Source organism: Sitophilus oryzae, unplaced genomic scaffold (genome assembly GCF_002938485.1).
Source record: "Sitophilus oryzae breed Bouriz unplaced genomic scaffold, Soryzae_2.0 scaffold_172_pilon_pilon, whole genome shotgun sequence".
NCBI classification, from domain to species: Eukaryota; Metazoa; Arthropoda; class Insecta; order Coleoptera; family Curculionidae; genus Sitophilus; species Sitophilus oryzae.
In genome coordinates, this window is record NW_022146424.1 from 11,233,337 (window position 1) to 11,257,259 (window position 23,923).

At 32.1% G+C, this 23,923-nt stretch overlaps 3 protein-coding genes across 4 annotated transcripts in view; 1 reads left to right on the forward strand and 2 right to left on the reverse strand.

Annotated features, from left to right (window-relative positions):
* Window positions 1–206: 206 nt before the first annotated feature.
* Window positions 207–2,134, reverse strand: LOC115881681 (hsp70-binding protein 1-like). The gene is made up of 7 exons (XM_030899270.1): window positions 1,761–2,134; window positions 1,561–1,691; window positions 1,295–1,475; window positions 1,017–1,238; window positions 794–949; window positions 522–730; window positions 207–298 (listed from the first exon to the last, which is right to left on the reverse strand). The coding sequence occupies exons 1-7, from the start codon at window positions 1,825–1,827 to the stop codon at window positions 245–247; spliced, it is 1,020 nt and encodes a 339-aa protein (XP_030755130.1). The 5' UTR covers window positions 1,828–2,134; the 3' UTR covers window positions 207–244.
* Window positions 2,135–2,595: 461 nt separating this feature from the next.
* LOC115881644 (programmed cell death protein 6-like) lies at window positions 2,596–4,574 on the forward strand. Its single transcript, XM_030899208.1, has 4 exons — window positions 2,596–2,695; window positions 2,754–2,860; window positions 3,055–3,323; window positions 3,380–4,574. The coding sequence occupies exons 1-4, from the start codon at window positions 2,640–2,642 to the stop codon at window positions 3,479–3,481; spliced, it is 534 nt and encodes a 177-aa protein (XP_030755068.1). The 5' UTR covers window positions 2,596–2,639; the 3' UTR covers window positions 3,482–4,574.
* Window positions 4,575–7,101: 2,527 nt separating this feature from the next.
* Window positions 7,102–23,923, reverse strand: part of LOC115881640 — a 31,064-nt gene continuing 14,242 nt past the window's right edge. For both annotated transcript variants that reach the window (XM_030899204.1, XM_030899203.1), the window contains 6 exons: window positions 22,308–22,487; window positions 20,525–20,846; window positions 15,878–16,123; window positions 12,877–13,113; window positions 9,707–9,932; window positions 7,102–7,365 (listed from right to left, as the gene is read on the reverse strand). In XM_030899204.1, coding sequence (XP_030755064.1) covers window positions 7,213–7,365; window positions 9,707–9,932; window positions 12,877–13,113; window positions 15,878–16,123; window positions 20,525–20,846; window positions 22,308–22,487 — 1,364 coding nt within the window. In that variant the 3' untranslated portion in view covers window positions 7,102–7,212. The remainder of the gene's footprint in view (window positions 7,366–9,706; window positions 9,933–12,876; window positions 13,114–15,877; window positions 16,124–20,524; window positions 20,847–22,307; window positions 22,488–23,923) is intronic.

Genomic DNA, 23,923 nt, shown 5'->3' on the forward strand with positions numbered 1-23,923 from the left:
TATTTTATTGTATACACGTAAGAAACAGAAAGAATTATTTTTAAAGAGATTTTATAAAGATAAGTTGTTAAACTGATTCTAGTTTACTTTTAAAGTAGAAATTAACTTAAACCAAATTAATTTATTACAAAAATATTTACAACTTTTTAAGATCTTAGAATGTATTTAAAAAAGGAGGTAATCCTGGTGCATTCAAAAAAAGTACATAAATTATAATCAGAGTATATTATGTATATATTTGAGATTAATTACAACCAAATACTAGATACAAAATCCTCTTACAATGTTGTATTTCTTCCTAAAAACAAAAAAAATGCATTAAAAAAATTGTGTGTATACTATGTGCGCATATTAGAAGTGAAATTTCTAAAAAAAGTGTAGTTTGAAATGTTGAGAAAATAATAATTTAAAAATTAATAAATAATTTGTGTCGCGTGTCGTGTCACGGCCTTGAATTTTTACTCCCATCGCGCGTAAAGAAGTTTCACTTCAAAAACAATGAGAAAAATATTTTGCCTTACCAAACATTCCTCTTTTGTGCCACAATTTGCAACATATTTCTGCAAAACTTCCTGTAAGTTGTGTCTAGGATTTCTACACTCACTTAAAGCAGTTGCATTTTCTTCAACTAAAGCTGCTAATAATGCCAAGACATATTCATGACTGGGTTGCCTCTCTCTAGATATTAAAGTAATTAATGTTGGGATGTAATCGAGAAATACAAGTCTACCTAAAAAATTAAAATATGTTTCATATATTACAGGTTTTTTTCTATTAAATTATTGATATATACTTTTAAAATCTGGCTGTGAATCACATAGGGTGCTTAATAGAAAGGTGGTTTTTTTAATGAATCTGTCATCTGTCCTATTCAAAGCTTTTAGAAGAATAACAGGTCCGTTATAGTGGATAAACTGATTAAAACCTTCCTGACTATGTCTAATAATCGCTAGAAACAAAAAAAGAAACAAAAAAAACATGAAATTGTAACAATTATTCACAATCTTATTACTTACCACTGACAGCATATAATGCTTTAACAGCAACTTCTGTATCTTCATCCTTATCTATCATGTTTAATAATTTAGGGACAAATTCATTGTCTAAGACTACTTCCTGGCAATAGGGATTATTTTGACAAAGTTCTGCCAACAGTTCACAACCAGCTGCTCTAATTTTTGGATGGGGAGATTTTAGACATGGATAGAGCACCATAAACCCACCAATTTTATGGAAATCTATAATTGCCTAATAATATATGCCAAATACGAAAATAGAGCTGTATCTACATTACCACATGCTATGTCAATGTGATCCACCTGTTCCAAAATAATATCTACTGCTTGTTCATACTCAGATATATCATCTTCAGGTTTGATACTATCAACTTTTTGAAGAACTTTTATTTGTTTTTGTAGAAGTCCTATTATATCGACTGACATGGATTTTATCGCTTCCTCTAACCATTTCCGCCTCTAAAGTAATTAAACAATTAATATAGGCTCAAGTATTTAATACTACACTTAAAGACAACTTTCTACTCTTTTATCAGATACATACTTCTTCATCCAAAGGTAAAACATGAGATTCTGCTGGAGCATCTTCAGATTGTGTAGCTTCCACACAAAACCTTAATAAACCTTGTAGATTAGTCGAGTGTCTAGGTTGTGGACGCACGCGTTGGGACTCCCCTGACACAATAATAATAAAAATCTATATAAAATATCATCTTAATGTGAAATAAAAAATAAAATATATACCTGAGGGTTCTGGAGGGGCGCAAATAGCCCCAGCTATTTCAACTTTCTTTTCTTCAATACCAGGCATTTTTAAATTCTAAATTCAAAGCACAATCGCAGAAAATTATTTATTTTACTTTTTTTACTTTCCAAGTACCAGAAATTTCAAAACATGTTTGTTGACATGCCACTGTCAAGATTTTTATATTGGAGGTTAAACAGTTTCTGGAATTATCTAGAATCTAGATATCATTTATTTGAAATTCTGGAATTTCCGTTTTATAATTATGAATATCTGATACCATCTGTAATTTTAGTTTCAGTCTCCGGTATTACCCAGTCTCCACATTTTAGATTTCAAATTTTAAATAAAGATCTGTTGATGTTCCAGTAGTTCAAAAAGATATATCATATATAAATTATGAATTATGATCAGTAGGCCTTAGCTATATTGTTTTTATATATGTTTAATTTTGTTCATATATGTTTCTAAATATGTTTATGTATTTGGTTTATGTATACTATTTTGACCATTGATTTTCACAATACAAATCGACTTAAAATGAAGTACAAAGAGAAAATCTCGGGAGTTAAATTATTACAATCTATTGACAAATTTGTCACGTATTTTAAAAATTAGTTTAATAATCGTGGTTTAATCCATAGATAGACTATAGGTTCGTTCCAACCTGCAATAATATTACGGTAATATTATCGTTAGTAATTGCGTTAATGCGCCTGCGCGAGCGAAACCGGTTAAGTTACTAGGATGAACTTATAAACTGGTTGGAACGTTTTTAGAACTGGGAATACTGGGATGGAAAGTAAACAGCTGGGCTGGCAACACAATAACTCCCTGTGAGTAATCGAACATTTTTCGTTTTCCTTATTTATTTGAAAATGACGTTTCAATCTCCTATGCCCAGCAGGGAGTTCTTGTGGGACGTTTTCCAGAGGCAAGTATTTTAAAGCCCTGTTTTATTAAGAATGTTTATAAAATCGTTTTTAACTTAGGGTCGATCGGGACAGGAGTGGATTCATCAGTGCTGATGAGCTTCAACAAGCTCTGTCTAATGGGACATGGAGCCCTTTTAATCCAGAAACAGTCAGATTAATGATAGGTATGTTCATACAGAATAACAAAAAAAAATATATCTTAGTTTTCTTTGGTTAATATTCTTATCAGAAAACCTGTATGCACAATGATATAATGTCCAACAAGTTGGGCAATGATATTATTGCAATAGAAAGTACATAATTTGGATAAAAACCTACGAGTTTTCTTTCAAAATTTTAAGATATATATTTTTGACAGGTATGTTTGATCGTCACAACAAAGGCCAAATTAGTTTTGAAGACTTTGGAGCTCTGTGGAAATATGTAACAGACTGGCAGAATTGTTTTAAATCGTTCGATAGAGATAATTCAGGAAATATTGATAAAGATGAACTGAAAATAGCTTTAACATCGTTTGGGTATAGACTTTCTGACAATTTAGTAAGTACAATGGTTAGAAAATTCGATAGGCATGGAAATGGAACAATACTCTTTGACGATTTCATACAGGCTTGCATTGTACTTTATGTAAGAAGTTTTATTTTTTAGCAACTTTTGCAGGAAAATAATTTTATGTTTTTTAGACTCTCACTTCAGCTTTCAGACAATACGATACAGATCAAGATGGCTATATAACAATCCACTATGAACAATTTTTGAGTATGGTATTTGGCTTAAAAATTTAAGATACATTCTACAACATGGTTCTTCCAAATTTTATATTCTATTTATAAGATAATCTTTTATATTTATGTACGTGATATCTTGGCTATATTCTGACCAGATGTGACTAAGTATTTTGTCAATTGCACTACACAAATATCTTTATGTCACAGATAAAACAATATTAAGGTATTTTACTGGAAACATAACTTAAGCAGGCCATTTAAAGACTTAATTAGATCTCAGGGATATAATCATGCCTATTTTTTATAATATTTATAGTCTACTAAATTTATTAACTGCAAAGAGTTAATATAGATTTGCATAATTCAGCATTTTTGTAGTTAACTTCTTAATTCAATTAAGCATTAATTTAAGCAGTTAACATGAATTGTTTGTACATTATTGGCGCAGAGATAATATATAAACCTTACTGTTGTGCAATCATTTTAATTATGTGCCACTAAAAAAACGTAAAATAATAGAATTATAATCCCGAATATTGTTTTATGTGTGTGTGTGTGTATTCTATACAGGATATCTTTTAAATAAGTGCATAATTTTTAACTGGTAGTACAATAAAATATATTTTTTTTGACGAAACAACATTACAAAAATTAATTAATTTAAATTAAGCTTCATTCAGAACCTCGCAATTAATGGAATAAATTAGTGGTTTCAATTAGCGTAGAAGTTTGTTCCTCTTATTTCAATGTAAGCATTCAGAACGTCAAAATTAGTGGTAGTAATTTTCAATTAGTAGAAAAAGTTAACAAACTTTTTACTTTTCCACTTATTATAATTTACGAGGAATTATCATCCGTCAAGAGAAATTGTGGTTAGAAATCAAAAGTTGATTGTTTTATAAGCTAATTATTAGGCTTTCTATATGAATACAACTGACTACCGCAAGCTGTGTACCTACCGTGTGCTTTTAAATGTGTTTTTTAGACATTGTAAACTAAAAAATATAAAGTGTAATTGAAACCACTAATTTATCCCACTAATTTCGAGATTCTGAATGAACCTTTAGTTAAATTAGATTAATTTATACAGTTAATTTTAGAAAAAAATCAAAGTCAGATAACTCAGTCGTTTCTAATTGATTTTAATAGCCAATAGAATATGTTTCTCTCAAACAGTTCTACCACCTTATTAAAATACTTGCACGTATTTAAGAGACACCCTGTTATAGTATTGTTTTCTAAGTCATATTTTTAATATCTTAGATATTTAAAAGAGTCTATTCTATTTATGTATATGTTGAAGGAATAACAATAATTGTTTTGTAATAACGAATCTGCCAAATTCAGTATAAAGCAGACTTAGTTATATAGTTTTTTGTAGTTTTTTTAATATTAAATATTTATATGTATCAGCTGTACATTTACATTTTTTAAGAATACACTTATTTTCATACAAATTATATATTTGAATAAATGTTTAAAATGTTAGTACATTTATTAATTAATAAAATCTGGTGTTTTATTAATTTATTTTATGTTTAAACTTATTGATTGTTGTTGAAAGTTCAATTCACATGTAATTACAGCGCTTTCACGTGGAGCGAACCGTCCGCGACTTCGAGCAAGTACCATGAGTTTATATGAACAATTTCACATAGGTCGCGTATGCTCCGTTCAGATGATTCGTTCGACGGCTGTCTTGAAAAAAACACGACGGACGGTCCGCTCCATCTGAAAGCGTTGTTAAATTTACTACTATTTACTTGTTTAAGCAGGCATCAACAAATTCTGATGTCACTTATGAGTATTTAACGGGATATGCAACCGAGGGCGTGACTAATTATATAGACTTGGTGCATTTCCCGCCGGTGCTGCGACCATCGGAGGATATCGTAAACAACTGATATACTAAGGGTCGGCATTTTTGGTCTTGGGTGCCGGTTTTCATGTGTACGAAGAGTAAGGTCAACAAGCTTAGTAAAATAAGATGTACTGAATAGACAGAAGGCGAGTATTTTCCCAAGCGCGTGGAATTTAGCGTCAGATTAAGTAGTTATGTAATAAATACTTCGTATTTTTGCTCACTCCGACTTACTAAATTGCCATAACGACTCACTCCTATACATGTAAACGCCGACCCAAAGGTTAGCTTGCCAGCGGGCTATAAAAATACACGGGTTTAAATTGCGAGTATACGAAAAATTTATTATATAATTATTCTAAAAGTGTGTTAGGAAGTATAATTTTTGAAAATTTTAAATATAAAAAAGTAAATATTTTGATATTTTCAGAAGGTCTAACTTGTATTATAATTTATTATTCCAGCAAAAAAAAACTTTTTAGATGAGTTCAACTAAGGTAGCGAGCATAGTTTTACGCACCGGTTTTGCTAGTGGGGTCATAATGGGGCTATTTAACGAAATTTTTTAAAGGTTCATAATTATAATTTTAGAAGATGTTCATAAAACATTTAATCACTAGTTGATTAAAAAAAGTATGCTATTAATATTGCAAATTATATTTTATCCTCTCATAGTATATGTCTATTTAATTTTTTGATTATGTAACGAGCACTTTGTTTACCCACTTGTTTCGTCGAACTGCTTGAATCCATTTTTGCTTTTGATCAAAACGGTGTGAGAAACTATGAAGCTATAAAATGTTGTTTCGGGAGAGTTGAATATCCGGGAAAGTTGGGTTATTGAGTGATATTGCACCCAACAACGCCCTATTTACGTTCTCCTTTACGCGTTAATATTTTTTCGGCAATTTTATTAACATTTGAAATTATCACAACCACAACACGACTCCTAGTTAGGATTTTTTTACTCATTTTTTACTATCCGAAACAGCGTTACACTACACAAACCCCGTACCTGAGTGTTTTATAGTTTCAATAACTGCACTAGCAAAAGTCTAAAATATTTAAATATTATGACAAAGCCACGATTTAATTAGAATTAGAATGTTATCTTAATACGATCAACTCGAACTGCAACCGGGACGGGTATACAGCGCTGCTGTCGGAATTTCTTGAAATCAGTTGAAATGCACCAAGCCTATACCTAATTCGGCGTTGCCGTCATTTTACTGTGCTAAATTCAAGTTGATTTTTTCACTTTTTTGTTTCCACGTTTACAAAAAATTGGCGCCGGGAGGCACGTATAGCCGCCCATACTTGATATTTTTTTTATCTCAAAAACTGCGACTGATTTTGATGTTATTACAAATTTTGTTGCAAATATTATTCCTAATCTTAAATTGAAAACCGCGTTTCGCTAGCTACTGTAATTTTGCAGTTACGATTTTTTAAAATTTTTAACCCCCTCCCATACACCCTTACCAACCCCCCACCCCCACCAAAAACTAATGGCCAGATTCTCAGGTGCCACAGTATTTTTGTGCCAAATTTGGTTAAAATCGGTTTAGTGGTTTTTGAGTTATCGTGTTACACACGGACAGACAGACAGACGGACAGACAGACAGGTATGATCGGCTAAAAATAACTATTTATTTTATTTTGTAGAGTTTCATACAGTGGCGAAATGCCCATAGGACTTTTTTGAAGAGTTGAATCCGCCACAAAGGTATAGACATTTTTTAATAATAATATATCAAACTACCGGACTATTTTTAAATGAAACACATTCTGATAATAAATATTATATTTATCTCTTTCTAATTTTAAATTATTACAGTCTTTTATAAAGATATTCCCATTTCAACAAAAATATGTATCACCAAGACATTTTTGATTTTGTGATTGAACTGAAGAAGAAGCGACACAACTATTTGTCAGGCAGATACTGTTCCATGTTTTTCAGGTGGTTGTATAGACTGTCTTCGGGTGGTCCTAGTCCCAGTACTATCCACGCTGTGAAAGCCAAAAGCGCCCGCCATAATGATAAATGGTTCCACGTTTTCAGCTCTATGAAAGTGATCTGAAACAATTTCTTGTGTAGATAGAAGATACAGTATGTCCAATGAGAGAATATAATTTGTGCAAGGAGAGGAGCCATATATAGTGACAGTTATATGTCTCTTATTTTAATTCACAGGTAAATTGCAACTTCTGTAATTTTGAAGTGAAACTTCTTTACGCGCGTTAGTAGTAAAAATTCAAGGCCGTGACAATCTCGTACCTGGCAAATGGTAGCGAGACGGCCGTGACGCGCGAGCTGGCGAGAGGGAAAACGATAGCGGCAGTGTTGCCGCAGCTACCCCATTCGGGGTAGATCTACCCCTTTGTAAAAGAATTTAACCCCGTTATCTCGTGATAATCTACTCCGATGAAAAATAAGCTTGTGGCAATACTGGGTAGCGATCTGTGCCATGCGGCTAAGAAAATCACTATAATAAACTGGAAACTGTACCAACATTGATTTCGTGTATATTTTCATCGACAGATTTATAGCTTCTGAATAACGGTCTAGGTAAAGCATCTAGCTCATTTGCCAGCTCAGAATTAGAATTTAGAATACGAGTTAGTAACTCGCATTTTCAATGGAGGACACTGTCATATCTATTTCAAACCAATAATTAACGAGAATATTCGTATAATTTAATAAAATTACTGTAAATCACTATAAATAATGAATTGTTTGTAATTGAGCTGTAATTTCTGTATTATTAATCCGGTAAATGATGGAGATAAACAATTGTGATTGGTTAAAATTTTATTTTAAGATGAAACTTTGTTAATAACATTCTGAAAATTCGAATAATGAGTTGAATAATGATATAATGACAAGACTAGTGACATCTGTCTAAAAAAGACAGCGATTTAGAGTGACAGTTTGGTTATGTAAAATTTAGAGTGACAATTTTGATTATGCAAAAGAAATACTGGTTGCCTAACGATTAACATTAATTTAAAAATAAATCCCCAACATGAATAATGAACAAAACATATTATAAACAAAAAACAGACCACAGACTACGCAAAACAAAATGTTGGTTAGTAGCAGTTATAGTAGTAGTCAGAGATGTAGTAGTAGTTTGGTTTAATGGCCACAGCTATCTGGCAGGCTAAAAGAATTATCGTTTTTTAATAAAAATTAAAAAAAAAAAACATCATAAAATTATGAAGCTAGAATAGTATACAGTTTTATATTAACTCTAATTTTTTGGAAGTTTATTAAAAGCATTCATAAAAAATATATATCCTTCAATTTAATAGCTGTTAGGCTAAGGACATAGTGGAGCGACGAAGATAGCGGCAAGCAAGCAGCGCGATACCGCGTCGAGCAAGCCTCGAGGTGCTGAAACATAGTAGAGTGGCGATGAACAGCGAGATACTTGTGCAAATTTATTATTTTCGTTTGCTTATTGATAATTTAAAATGTTAACAGTGGCTAAAATTCTGGGCAGTAATGTCGTCAACATTTGGTCAGATAAAGTTTTCAAAAACCCGAGAAAGTATGGCAAGTTTTATAACCTTTACGGAAATTTGTTGGCTACTTCATCTCATAACTTATCTAAAATGTACCGGTTATGGTGATTACTATCTTTCTGATCCCATAAAATCTCTCTTAAAAATACTAAATCTATTAATTTTTGAGAATCTATCATTTTCTACAGCGCGACAGAGCGACGAAAACAAAATTATTTGATTCGATCTCGCCGTTCGATCTAACCGCTCGAGCAGATCGCTTTACTACAAGGCTTTACTATGTTCACACGTACTTGTCTTCACAGGTTTGTTTTGGACGCGATGTTGCGCTGTTTGCTCGTCGCTATCCTCGTCGCTTCACTATGTTCTTAGCCTTAGTGAAGTTTCACTTCAAATATGCGCACATAGTGCACACACAATTTTTTTATTGCATCTGTCGAAATCTTCGTTGACTCGTTGGATAAACTATACATGACAGTGATTCGACGTAATTCGATAGTGATGACAGTGATTCGGTGTAAATCGTATCAGAAACAGCGTCAAAGACGGCTGGGAATGACAATCGTTGATCATTTTAGCGAGGTCAGTCTCTTGATATCATTTACTAAAAATTGACATTACGTGTCAAAAATTAACACTAAATATAGAAAGGTTAAAAAAGGATAGAACGTTTCCAGACACACAAATCTATTTTCAAAAAATTATTTTTTGAAAATAGTTTCTTCAGGCCAATTGGCAGTAAGTGCCATTAAAAAATATAGAAGAGTACGAGCCAAATAAAGGTCATCTAGGGCTTGAACTGGCCAAAATTATCATCGATTGTCTTTCCCCAGCTGTCTTTGACGTTTTTTTTCGATCTTATGGTATTAATTAATAGTAATAGTACCTACCTGACTTTCTGGTACGTCTTCCTCTTCCACCAGCGCCGTGTGGTTCCCACCAACATTACCAATGATAGTGTGATTTCGATATGCCAGCAACGATAATTTCTCGTCGTAGGTAGCCGTGGATAAGTGCACAATCAGGCACGCCAAATACGCTATCAAGACGAAGGAACACTTCTTGTGTTTACAAAATTCGTTTATGTCGGTTGAGCTGATATGAGCAAGATCCATCCTGCAAAATAAATTACCATTTACATTATAAGTTGTACGTTAAATCAAAAAAAAAATAATGTTGATATAAATTTGTTCTTTATTAGTTTTGGCTCTTAATTTATAAATACCAAACCATTGTCTGAATCTGGCTTGTAGTTGTTAATTTAGGGACAAAGTAAGATATTGTTTATAAAAAACAAAATAATATGTAATAAACTGCGTCCGCATTGAAGATGTCACTGTGTCGCCGTCATGTACAGGGTATTTAGTGTATTTTACAGTGTTTATCCTTTATGAGTAGAGATACAAAGATGCGGTTTTCACATTTCGGTTACTTTGCTACTTTTTTATGAAACTAAAGATTCTACACACAAATTTGCCCTATGAATTTGAAAAATTTTCAGTAATTTTGCATCTTATACAGGGTGAGTCTTAAATAAGTGCAAATATTTTCAGGGGTGGTATATTTCGACCCCAAGAACACGTCTATGAGGTTTTTTTTTCAAAAAAAAATGTTGAAAATCGTGCGCTTTCTTTTAAATTTCCCTGTATATTTTTCGAAAACTTTTTAGAATTGCCTGTTCACCGCAAATTTTCCCACAGTATAATTTCTTAATCTCTGATATTACCATAGTTACACCTTTACTCTATGGTTATGGCACTAAAAGGGATGCAAATACAGAAAAAATCCGGTGGCTCTCTAATTTCTTTTTTATTTTCTAACTTAAATACCTCGGTTATTTTGGACTTATTTGAAAAATGGTAAAGAGAAAATATGTTTCTTTTATCGAGATCTACCAGCCCTGGAAATATTTGCACTTATTTAAGACTCACCCTGTATAACTTATCGAAAAAGTAGAAATAAAAGCTTCATTCAGAACCTCCCAATTAGTGGAATAAATTAGTGGTTTCAATTACACTTTATACTTTTTAGTTTACGATCATTCACAATGTCCAAAAAACACAATTAAAATTAATAAAATATTCTAGCAACAGCTTGCGGTGGTCCGTTGTATCCATAGAGTTTAAAACAATAAACTTTTGATTTATAACCAAAATTTTTCTTGACGGGTGATAATCAAAGACCAGAATGACGTTCCTCGCAAATTTTGAAGTATAATTAGTGGAAAAGTCAAAAGTTTGTTAACTTTTTCCAATAATTGAAAATTACTACCACTAATTATGACGTTCTGAACGCTTACATTAAAATTAAGCGAACAAACTTCTACGGCTAATTGAATAAAGCTTTTAGTTTCATTCAGAACCTCCCAATTAGTGGAATAAATTAGTGGTTTCAATTACACTTTATACTTTTTAGTTTACGATCATTCACAATGTCTAAAAAATACAATTAAAATTAATGAAATATCCTAGCAACAGCTTGCGGTAGTCTGTTGTATCCATAGAGAAAGCATAATATTTAGCTTATAAAACTTTTATAAAACAATAAACTTTTGATTTCTAACCAAAATTTTTCTTGACGTGTGATAATCAAAGTCCAAAATGACATTCCTCGCAAATTTTGAAGTATAATTAGTGGAAAAGTCAAAAGTTTGTTAACTTTTTCCACTAATTGAAAATTACTACCACTAATTATGACGTTCTGAATGCTTACATTAAAATTAGGTGAACAAACTTCTACGACTAATTGAAACTACTAATTTATTCCACTGATTTGGAGGTTCCAAATGAAGCTTTAGTCTCATAAAGTTTTTTACGTAGAATTCAGCGGCGTAACTAGATTTTTGCCGCGAGCTGTCATTCTATTGGCTATTTTGTGCTAGTTTCTGTGTATATTTAATTATTGCATTTATTGCTCAACTTCTAAAAGATGCACACGTTTATTTTTAGTGCAGTTTATTAAGATAACACGATGGAAAGCAAAATTATCTGGTTAAATTAAATTAAATAAAATGATACCATGACCCATTTGAACTATAGGTTTATTTATATTAGAAATTTAAAAAAAAATATCTTGAATATATTAACTTTTTAGAAAGCTCATGATAAGGCAAATAAAATTAAAAAAAATTGTGTATGCGCTATCTGCGCATATTTGAAGTGAAACTTCTTACTTCCGTCTGTCTGTCTGAATACTCCATTCGGGTACCTCTATCTACGTGCCGAGTTTGGTTCCAATCGACCCATAATTAAGAAAAATCCTGATGATTTCGTCCATTTAGAGGCATTGTTTCGAAACGTCGAGAGGGTCATCCTACAGGATACAGCCTACAGGCTACAGCCCGTCCCCAATAATGCCGAAATCGACCCACTTTCTTCAATATCAAACCCTTAGTCCCACCCTGATGAAGATGTAAACGAAACATCGTATCCAACTTTGCAGGGTGGGACTGTGTGCACCGTCGGTCACATAGCCTACTAACCAAATTTGGTTGCGATCGGACATCAACTTTTGACGTGTCTTACTTCAAAACTAACTGTCACAGTGACACGTCTCGTGCACGGTCAAGTTGGTCTTGTTTCAATCTATCGACATACCAAATTTCATTTAAATCGAACGATTTTTTGATTTGATTCATTGATGATGGGGTTTCGTAGTGCACGAAACGTCGTCAAAATATCATGAAAAGATGGAGCTCTTCGAGACACATCTACATTCCGAGTTTCAGGTCCCTAACTCGCATGGGGCCCGAGTTACGACGCTCCAAAGAACCATCTCAACTTCCTCATTGATTTACCACTACTTTTTTTCCTCGCTAGCTCGTATGTCAAGGCCATGTCGTGCCAAGGTTCAAGCCGTTTCACTTCAATAATATGAAGGGACCTATGAAAGCACCCTATGTCAATAATATAGGGTGCCTCAATTAAAATAACATAAGTTTGAATCATATTTCGAAAATGACGGTTTTCAGCAAAAAACTATAGTTACGCCACTGGTTTCTACGTAAAATACTCTACGGGGAGTTAGGACAATAATTATAAAGAAACTGGGATTCGCTTACCTATCAAATACAGAAACCAAACAAAGAACGCATAATCCAAAGAATAATCCTACGTAGATATCACTATAGTAGGCGTAATGTACTAGGAAGGCGTGGTCCTGACTCTGGAAGTTGCAGATTATGTATAGCCAGTGACCCAAGCCCAGACCGCCTAAAAGTCCGTGGCATAAAGTAGAGAAGCGGAGCCACCATTTTTGGAAACAGATTGCTACTTGAATGGGATGTCGAGAAGGAAATCTGAAATTGGTAACATGTTTTTCCACATCAGACTTTATTCAAATAGTCTAAGAAGTTTGTTTTAAGGTAAAATAGGCTTCATATTCTACAAGAGATTTTTGTCTGGATAGTTCACTGAAACTGTTTACCACATTAAAAGAAACGCTATAAACTCGTTCATAGTAAACGTATTACCTAAGAAATTTACTCTAGGCTTGGTGCATTTCAAGTGATTTCAACAAATCCCGACCGCAGCGCTTCAACGGCAAAAATCAGAAATTATCAGTACCTACTTCACGCCTCCGTCATGTTGATCGCATTAAAATAATATTAAAATCATGATTGTGTCATAATATTTAAGTATTTTATTTTTTTCTAGTGTAGTTATTGAGACTATAAGATACTCAGGTACGAGGTTTGTGTGATGTAACGCTGTTTCGGGTAGTAAACAATCAGTGAAAAAGAATTCGAACTAGGCGTCGTGTCGTGGTTGTGGCAAAAATTTCCGAAAAAATGTTAAGGAGAGCGTAATTAGGGCGTTGTTGGGACAATGACATTCAATAATTCATCTTTCCCGGATATTCAACTCTTCCGAAAAAATACTACTTATTTATAGCCTTAAAAAATAATAAATAGTAGTAAAAATAAAAAATAATAATAATTTTTTAGTAATATTTCTATAAATAGTAGTGGTTTCTCGTTCCGATTGCATACCAAAAATAATTAATTATCTCCAGTTTGTGTGCTTCTGCAACACGTTTGTTTAGTTCTTAGTGTTCAGTGCATGGTGTGATCAGAAAATTGTAATAAAATAACAGTGTAATAAAAATCCAAACCAGACATTCCACATAGAGAACTTCAAACTTTTGTGCTTGTCGTACTCCTCTATTATTAATTATTTTAAGGTAAGAACTAGAAGTATTTATCAAGATATTACACCTAAATGAGTAAAAAGCCTTCGCCGCCAGTCTGCATAGTACTTTATAATGGTTACTTACAATAATCAAAAGATAGGTATTAAAGGGTAGGTATTAACATTTTATTGTAGCATGCCTTTTACATGCTCTGTTCCAAATAGTAACGGGAGTTATAGAGGGGGTCCCAAGGTTTCTGCTTTTATATTCCCCAAAAATGACGAGCTTCGTAAAAAATGGTTGACAGCTATTAAAAGAGATAATTTCACTCCTACTAGTAGTTCTCGGGTAAGAAGTGCATTAAATATGCCTCAAAAAGGCCATGTTACCTTAGTGATGATATAGTTATGGCTAATGCTTACACTTACCTCACTATAAGTAAAATATTGAAAGAAGAATCAAGCTTTTTACATCAAAAAGATCACAGAAAGATATTGACAACATTGACATTTGAAAATATAAATGGCCTGGATGTAAGTCTTTTTTTAGGTCACAATTGCCCCTCACATACGTCAGAATTTATTATTAAATCCATCTTGTTCAGAATATAAAATATATTTTATTGAAGAACTATCCAAAAAAAGGAATGACGTCTTTACCACAAAGACAATACCCTATGTAAAGAGAAAGAGTAAAGAAAACTAAGCTAAGCGTAAGTTTTACTTACGAACCCCCAAAAAGGTATTTAGTTTTTTTTTCTATATAAAATCTTGAAACACATATTATATTTTTAATTTATCCTCACCTATTATAGCTTAAATTTATTCCCATTTGTGTAATGCTGCAAAACATAGAAAAAATATTCCATATTTTTTGACCCAAGCCAGTGTAGTTTATAATTCGAAGAGCATTTACCAAGGCTTTTACTAAGACAAGTAACTTCCTATACTGTCCATAATAGTATATATTTATCAAACGTTCAGCAAATTCTGAACTATGGTAGATAAGTGTTTACAATTGAATATTTAGTTTATATTGCTATTTTCTGTCATATATTTCTGGTTATTTCTTTTTCCGATGATTTTTAACACACTATATATGCTACTTCAAGTTTGAATATTTTAACACTACTTATTTTCTGAGAAAGCAGACCTTTTTATAAAAAGTAACTAACTGATGTTTTCATAAAAGTAATAATACAAAAAATTCCATACTTATGTGGAGAACTTTAGACTCCCTGTAAATTAAAAAATTAGTGAAATATTACGTAATCTAAAAAGCAGGTTTTAAAATACGCGCCAAATAAAGCACTTCTATCTCCGCCATATTGGAAAAGGTTGAATGGCCTTGTGTGGAGGTGGTGATGGGTCAGCATGGTGGCCCGGCCACGGCCGTGTTGCCGCTTTTCAACATGCCAGGTGTGACGTATTAAAAATAAAGTGTGGATTTTTATTCTGGGCTTTTTTGTTTTTATTTATTTTCTTAAGAACGACTTCAAATTTTTCGAAAGTGAGCAGAAAATTCTAGAATTAATTGTTTTATTCAATTATGCTAATTCCAAAATATAGTGAAAGAGCCCATTATACCCACTAGCAAAACCGGCGATTAAAACTATGTTCGCTACCGTAGTTGAACTCATCTAAAAAGAACTCATCTATCTTTTTTTTAACTGGAATAATAAATTATAATACAAGTTAGACCTTCTAAAGATATCAAAATATTTACTTTTTTATTTTTAGAATTTTCACAAATTATTCTTTCTAACACTTTTAGAATTTGTAATTAAAAATAAATTTTTCGTATTCTCGGTATTTAATCCCGTGTATTTGTAAGTACTAGTTGTTTACGATATTCTCTCCGATGGTGGTAGCACCGGATGGTGGAATGCACCAAGCCTGTACCAAAATAACCAAACTAAGACTGAAGCTTACCCCCTATCCAAATTACTGATTGAATCCAAATCTTGAGCGGTCTGTCTACTCAGAGGTATATTATTATGCTTTGACGTCTCTTCGAACCTGGATTTCTTTTGTACGTAAATCTTATCCGATCTTCTCGGACTCTTGCGCATTTTTTCGGTTTTGTTTCCAAAATCATCGATCGCGTTTTCGAAAACGTCATCTTGAAGTTCTTCCAGTGCCAGCGTTACGTCACTTTTCGGTTGGTGGTCGTCCTCCCTGAAATTGACAGGAAAAAAATGACAATACGCGATATAATTTCAGTTTGTGTTTCAGTTTTAAAAAGTAAATTTTACCCAAACGTTATTAAACTAATGTATAAAGATTTTACTTAAACATTTACCAGTGTAGTCTGAAATTTTCCGACCTCCATGTGCACGGCAACATTTATCCAACAATTCGAAATTTGTTTACGCATCTTTTGAAAGACACCTACTAAGATTTAGCAATTTTAGAAGCTTAGTAGTTTGAACGTAGTAAACATAGATTCAGTATGCCTAAAACCAGGGGGGTGACAGTAAACCGGAAAATTGGAAACAGTTGTGGCGCGGTTCTACCCAGGCAGAAAGCATGGCCTTCTAGACTGTCCTAGACAAAAATCTGACTATTTCTATATGATTTCTGTCAATTTCTGCTACGGAACATTTTTATGCACGTCGACGTCCTGTTCTTTTGTCGTTTGTCTGTGTGTCAGCGTCAGCTCCCGAGGCCTCTGGCAAGGTCGGGCGCCATTTTAATTTTTGCCGTTTAGATTTGATTGGAAGTTTGTTTCTGATATTTCGGCTGAAATTTATAAGTACAAAGATGTTTTTTGATATAAAGTTCCTTGTTAACACTTTAATAAAGTATATATGATATTAATTACATGAAGAAAATGATGAAATCGACGTTTCTGCGTGTAATAGGTATGGGCCATATTATATATGTAAAAATAGGTAATATATTAACTGTTTTTATATTTTTTTAGCTTTAAACCCAAGGATCTTGGGATATTCTTTGGCAAGGATTTTTCCGTATCTCTACTTTAAAGACTGATCGGTGATTTTGAGCAATTGAAAGCAAGTTATACAAGGTAAATTATGATTATTGAACTATTATTAGCCTACATTAATTTTCTACAACATGAAGAGAAATGCGTAATTACATATCACATAGGTACCTATTATGTATTTTCATAGCAATAATGCTATAAATCTATGTATGTAGATTATTTTTAAAATACAAATGAGGTATTAGATGTATATGTATCATATTTTTTATTCATTTTATTTTCATTCAAGTCCTGTTTGATTTAATTCACAAAAGTTTTATGTACCTATATTTATGTTTTTTACATTTTTTTTTTTTGATTTCAGGTTTTGTGTGGGTTCCGGTTGCCTTTTTCCTGCTTCCAGTTATTAAGTTTTATGCCCGTGAAGCTGTGAAACATAGCTGTGAAAACATTTATTTATCTTCAAGTTTCTGTAAGTCAATGCACTGTTACTTTACTAATTCACTTTAACACAGCATCTCTGATATTATTTGAATATTTGATATTGATACAGTAGTTTATTGGATTATAGCTCTTTAATTGTGTTGATTTGCATATTTACATTGTTCTAAATTCCAAATAAATATTTTTGAGTAATTTTGTTGTATTATTTACTACTAGAAAGAGTAAAAGTATATTAACCCTCATTTAAACCTCCTGAACAGCCCGCCATTAAAAACCGGAAACGGAAATAAATTTCATAAAATTGAAATTGTCATGTCTATGTCATGTCAAATGTCCCAGCCGCCATATCTGAAAATTAGTTACCCAGGCAGCCACGCTGTTTCCATAATTTAACATTGACTTGACACTTCTTCTTGTATTTATTATTTTATGCCTAAAACTACTGAGCTTATACAGGATTGTTCACCACATACGGCACGGAGTATGGTAGCTAAATGATTAGATTTTTACAAATTGTAAGTTTTGCGTTCGTTGAAGGACTATTAGAGCTACAATTTAAAAATATTTTTACAAGATGTGTAAAATAAATATAAAATATCAAAGTTGTATTTTTTAAAATGGAACATCCTGTATATTATTACATTTTTAGCTTCTACGATTAAAATAAAGGTAAAAAAAATTGATTAAGGTTTACCACACCTAAACCGTTTTTGAGATATTCTCAATTTTGTGAATATTGCACTAAAAATTTTAAGGCTTCATTTCTCCAAGAGTATCAAAGTTTTTAATACTAAATATTTACTGAAGTTTATTTATTGATCAGTTATTGTGTTGCAATTATAAAAATAATACTACCTGATACAGAGTGTCTAAAAATTTATTTTAAATTATTTCTAGCTTTAAACGGCAATAACTTAAATTTAAATAGAACGCCCTGTATATTTTAGGAGAATCAAATGCACAATTTAATTGTCTATCAAATTGTGTTATACCACTTTTTACCTATCCCATCAAGTTTTCGTAGAAAATGCATTTTCTTATAATTTAGACCTCATTTATCAATATACCCATGGAATATTGACATTTTAGATTGTTTTTAAAGTAACAAATGTACAAAATGTACAGGCTAGTAATATTATCGTTTTTAGCAAAATGATAATATTACTAGCCCGTTTGTATGCAAAAAGAAAACTATTTAAATCTTTATAAAAGAGTATACCATTAATTAAATATACCACCCTTATTTCCGCCCAAATACTAATTAATTACATAGTTAATTATGTTCGTTAATAAATTATTCTAAAGAAATGTGGATTTGAATCAGAAATCAATATAATAATAAGTTATGAAAATGAATGTTGTTATAAATAAGCATTTGTCAAAAAATAAAATATTATTTTCAGGGTGTACCACACAGTCTAATACACATAGAAAATTCAGTTTTTTAGTATTTGGAGCAATTATTATTAATCAACGCAAACAGTCAATTAATGTAGTTTGAACACTGGAATCATATTAATTGGTCCTCTTTAACAAATATTTAAATAGTTTTTTTATTTTTTAATGAAATAAACAAACTATATCGACAATATTAGTATCTGTACTCTTTAACAATTTGGTACATCTTTAAAAATAATCTAAAATGTCAGTATTCCATGGGTATATTGATAAATGAGTCCTGAATTACAAGAAAATTAATTTTCTACGGAAACTTGAAGAGATAGGTAAAATATGATATAATACAATTTGATATACTGTACGTCTGTCCGTTCTGTAGCTACGGGGTATCCGTGAGAGGGGAAACGATATTCTCTGGATGTTTTTCGTAAAAAAATTAGACGATGCGTCCCATCAATAAAAATTCGACAAATTTGCAAGTAGCCAATAAAATGAGTGGGCGGAGCGATTTGCGGTGACGTACTCGTCAAGTCGACGTATAAAATATATTGCTGTTTATTTAAATGTTTTTTGTCCGCATTCCTTTCATAGACACAGATCCAGCAGACGTACTGTACACTTAAATTGTGCATCTGATTCTCATAAAATATACAGGGTGTTCAATTTAAATTAAACAAATTATTGCCGTTTAAAGCTAGTAATTATTTATAATGAAATTTTAGACACTGTGTATAAGCTAGTATAATTTTTATTATTGCATCACAATATCTGATCAATAAATAAATTTCAGTAAATATTTAGTATTAAAAACTTTAATACCCTTGGAGAAATGAAGCCTTAAAATTTTGACTGCAATTTCACAAAATTGAAAATATTTCAAAAACATTAAGGTTTAAGTGTAATAAACCTTTATCAAATTTACCTTTATTTTAATCGTAGAAACTAAAAATGTAATAATATACAGGGTGTTCCATTTAAAAAAATACAACTTTGATATTTTTTATTTATTTGGGACACTCTGTATCTTGTAAAAATATTTTTAGATTGTAGCTCTAATAGACCTTTAATGAACCCAAAACTTATAATTTGTAAAAATCTAATCGTTTAGCTACAATACTCCGTGTCGTATGTGGTGAACAACCCTGTATACTAGAGCCGAGCATTCACCCGTGAATTATATAGTTAGCTGTAGTCAAGCATTAGGTTGTCCACTAAGAATACCTGGATTGGAGCGTTTTATGAGGGGTGAGGGGTTGCTATATTGTTGAAATTTGCATACTTGGATTGCTAAAGATTTTATTATTGTTAGAAATAATGAATACACGGCCTCTTTAAATTTGTACTTTTTCCAATAGGGTTCTTTGTACACAACCCGGGTTTCCGACCATTTTATGTTGTGGTGCTTGGACCACACATGATCTGCAATGCCCGACTCTATTGTTTCATCTCTTTGCGTATGTTTTTAACGTTTGTCAAGTTGTACATGTAGAGGACGTTTTGTCTCTTCAATATACAACTATTCACCGCACTCGCAAGTGGATATGGATATCCGGAACGGATATGGAATGGAAACGGAAGGTATAGTGAGAATCAATCTATGGAAGGAAAGGATATGGAACGGAAAGGAAACGGAACGGATAGTGTGCATTGTCCTATTCATTTAGAATGATATAATATTTTATGTAAACGGACGGGAAACGGAAGGGAGCTGATATGGAAGGTATAGTGAGAATCAACCTTTAAGTGGAACTAACAAACGGTCAGTTCATTTTAAAAATCTAGATTACCTGTTTCTAGTTTTATGTTTCCGTTTTGACGTGTTTCCAGCCGATCCCGGTGATACTTCCCGCCTTTTTTTCTTGCTTTTCTTCCGCTCCTTGGGGATCATCATTTCCCTGCTGTCTCCCATTCCCGCCTCGGGTTCTCCGTGACGTTTCTTCCGAGATTTCGACTTTTTGTTCGAATTGTTCAGGATCTCTTCGTTATCTCTGGAATTGTAAATGTCCTGAAGAGCGTTGTAGGCATTCCGCTCGTCGGTGTCCATTTGGGAGTATTCCTTGCGTCGTCTGTAGTGTTTCTTTTCTTCCGGACTGAGCAGTTCTAAATTTCCTAAAAAGGGACAAAAGAGTTTAAAAACATTAAAGTAACTAAATTTGAAAATTTAAAAAATAAAACAATGATTTTGTTTAAAGCAAAGGAGTAATTTATTTTTGTTATCTATATGATATACAGGGTGGTCTATTAGTGCGAGGAAGTCCAATATCGTCGTTGTTGACAAAGATATAAAAAAATTCATTTTCATGTTGCATTGTTTATAATGGTGCATATCCTAAAAATATTTTGTTGTATACAAGATATGACAGAGTTTTAAGTTTTTTTTAAATTGACCACCCCCCGCCCAAACCATACCCTTCCATAAAAATTCTACATATCGTATATAATATAGTATGAATAAATCCGCGATGAAAAATTTACATTATCCTATACTGGGTATTTTTTATAGCGTCGCCAAAATTGCAATATTTAAAGTGCTATATTTGATATCAATTAAACTTTTAGTTACGTAATTAGGGCGTGATTTTCAAATTCATTTTTGCCAACCATGGACATATTCGGCGCCGGACCGACTAATTTTAATTTAAATTTCGCGCTTGGGATTTAGATGGTAGCTCTGCTGTAAAAAATGTCAAGTTGCCACATTTATTTATTTATTTCCTGACATTGTCATTCGTTTTGACAATTTAGTTTTATATTACGAATTTATGGTTTAAATAAATAGTATTGTGATACTTTAAGCTTAAACATGTTTATTAGCAGACCTGACAGTCGAACATTGTTCTTTTTAGAACCTCTTTTAGTGTGAAGTGGGTACAAGATAGCTTAATAGCCGTAAAAAATCTATCGCAAGTTTATTAGAATATTTTGAACGGGAAAGCGATAGTAATGGCCCTTTATGTCCCTTAAGTGCTGTTAAAGAAGGTGAGTTTTGTTGATGTAAATAATGACGTTTATATATTGTTGCGAACCCGTGTGAACTCGGCCTAACCTGACTAAAATGCCGCGCCCATATTCGAGAGCGAATGGAATAACCTGGGCGGCTAAAAACATTCGAGTAAAATCTGGACTGTCTGTTTCTTTCATATATAACCCGACGCCTGGGCCCTGAAGAGGACAGAAAAAACAGATCGGTCGACGCGTACAATTGCCGCGCTAAATTCAAAATAAATTCCTTTTAGATAAATAGTAAATAAGTTGTAAATATTTCTTTAAGTAGTTTTATCGTTATTGTTTTGTTACTTAGTGTAAAATAAATTGTGTTTAAATAAATTAGACTTTCTATCCACACGGATTATAATAACAATATTTATAATAAATTTATTTTTGTTTCCTAACATATTTCGACTAAAAGAAAATATGTAGAAATGGACAACGCTGTGCCGGTCGAGTTTAATCACGTGACTAAAAGTTTATTTGGTGTGAACTGTATGCGGTTTTTGACAGTAAAATACTACAAGTTTCGGCTATGTTGTAGCAATAAATTGTGTGCTTGTTGGTTGTTGGCAGTATTACCTGATAATTCTTCTGGTATTTTCTCATCCTCGTAAAAACTCAAACTTTGGGGTCTGGACTCGGTAAAGTGGTTGTGCTTGTTGATATCTCTTTTCATTTCCGTTTCTATTAGGGCCAGTATCTTCGTATTTATTTGACATTCGCCGTCCACAGATATTTCTCTACTCGGCGTGTGCACCACTAAAAATGACCACTTTTTATTTTGCAATATCTTTTTTCATATACAGTATAAAGCAATACAGAGTAGTTTCCGGTCCCTTGTTATTGAAAAAAATATAGGATGAGTCTTAAATAGATCAAACTTAAATAACTCGGTTATTTTGGACCTATTTGAAAAATGGTAAAGAGAAATAATGTTTCTTTTATCGAGATCTATCAGCCCCGAAAATATTTGCACTTATTTAAGACTCACCCTGTATAAAATAATTTTTTTATATTATGTAACAAACCATATTTTATTTATGAATATAAAAGAAAGTAATAATAAATTTGAATAAAAAATATAATTGCGGAAAATGCCGAAAGGCTCCAAAATTATCAAAAGCTTTCGATCGCGTCCGCTGCAAGAACAGCGCTAATAGTATTTACATTGTCCTTATGGGCACTTTCCAATCTAAACTTGTTTCATATATCTATGGTACCAGAGAAATGATGTTATTGTCGCGAAAATTTTTTTTGGAAATTTTTTTAATTTTTAGTTAAAAGACATAACATCTTCATATATTGACAACACAGGTAATAGATTAAATTTACATGAAAAAAAGGAAAGAACGAAACCCTAGAAATGATCCAGCGATTCTCAAAGTGTAAGCCAAAAAATTTTTTTTTTGGAATTTTCGAAGTAAAATAGGTATCTCGGTTATTTTGGACTTATTTGAAAAACGGTAAAGAGAAAATACGCTTCTTTTACTGATATACGTTTTGATTAGTTTGAAGTGTTTGTTTTATAGTGGTCAATATTTGGGTATTTAGGTGCCTCTATGTTTTGAAAAAAAACTTTAAATTAATATATGTAACAGAAAATAGTTATTAAGTTATGTGTAACTGTATGACTGATAATAACTAACAATAAAATGTTTTGATTTACAATACATTTTTTATACAGGATGGTCCGAACTGTTTTCCGGAAACTTCGGCAGCGTTTTCTTCAGAAAAAAAATAATTAAAAAAGTTCGTATAAATGTATGTCCTAAAACGCTTAAGTTTCGGAGATGTAGGGTGTAGAAATTTTATTTTTGTTTCGATTTTTTTCAAATAATTTATGAAGTAACGTCAGTATTTGGATGAAAATTGGTGTCTGGGAGTTTTTTGACATGAGAAATTTGATTTTGATGTACCTGTATAAAACTACTGAGTAAAAAAATATACATTTACGACGTTTTTTACGTTAAAAAGGTCTCTTGGTAAAAATCGCTATGAGTAATGGTTCTCGAGATATTTGGAACCGAAATTATCAATACCTGTCATCATTGACATAAATTAAAAAATTAAATTAAACATGTTGAGTAAATAATTATTAGACGGAAATCATAAATTTGAAATGTTCTTGTGGCAAAAGTTCAACAGAAACTGTTTTATCTTTATTTTTTCGAAGAAAAATTTATAATTAATTTAAA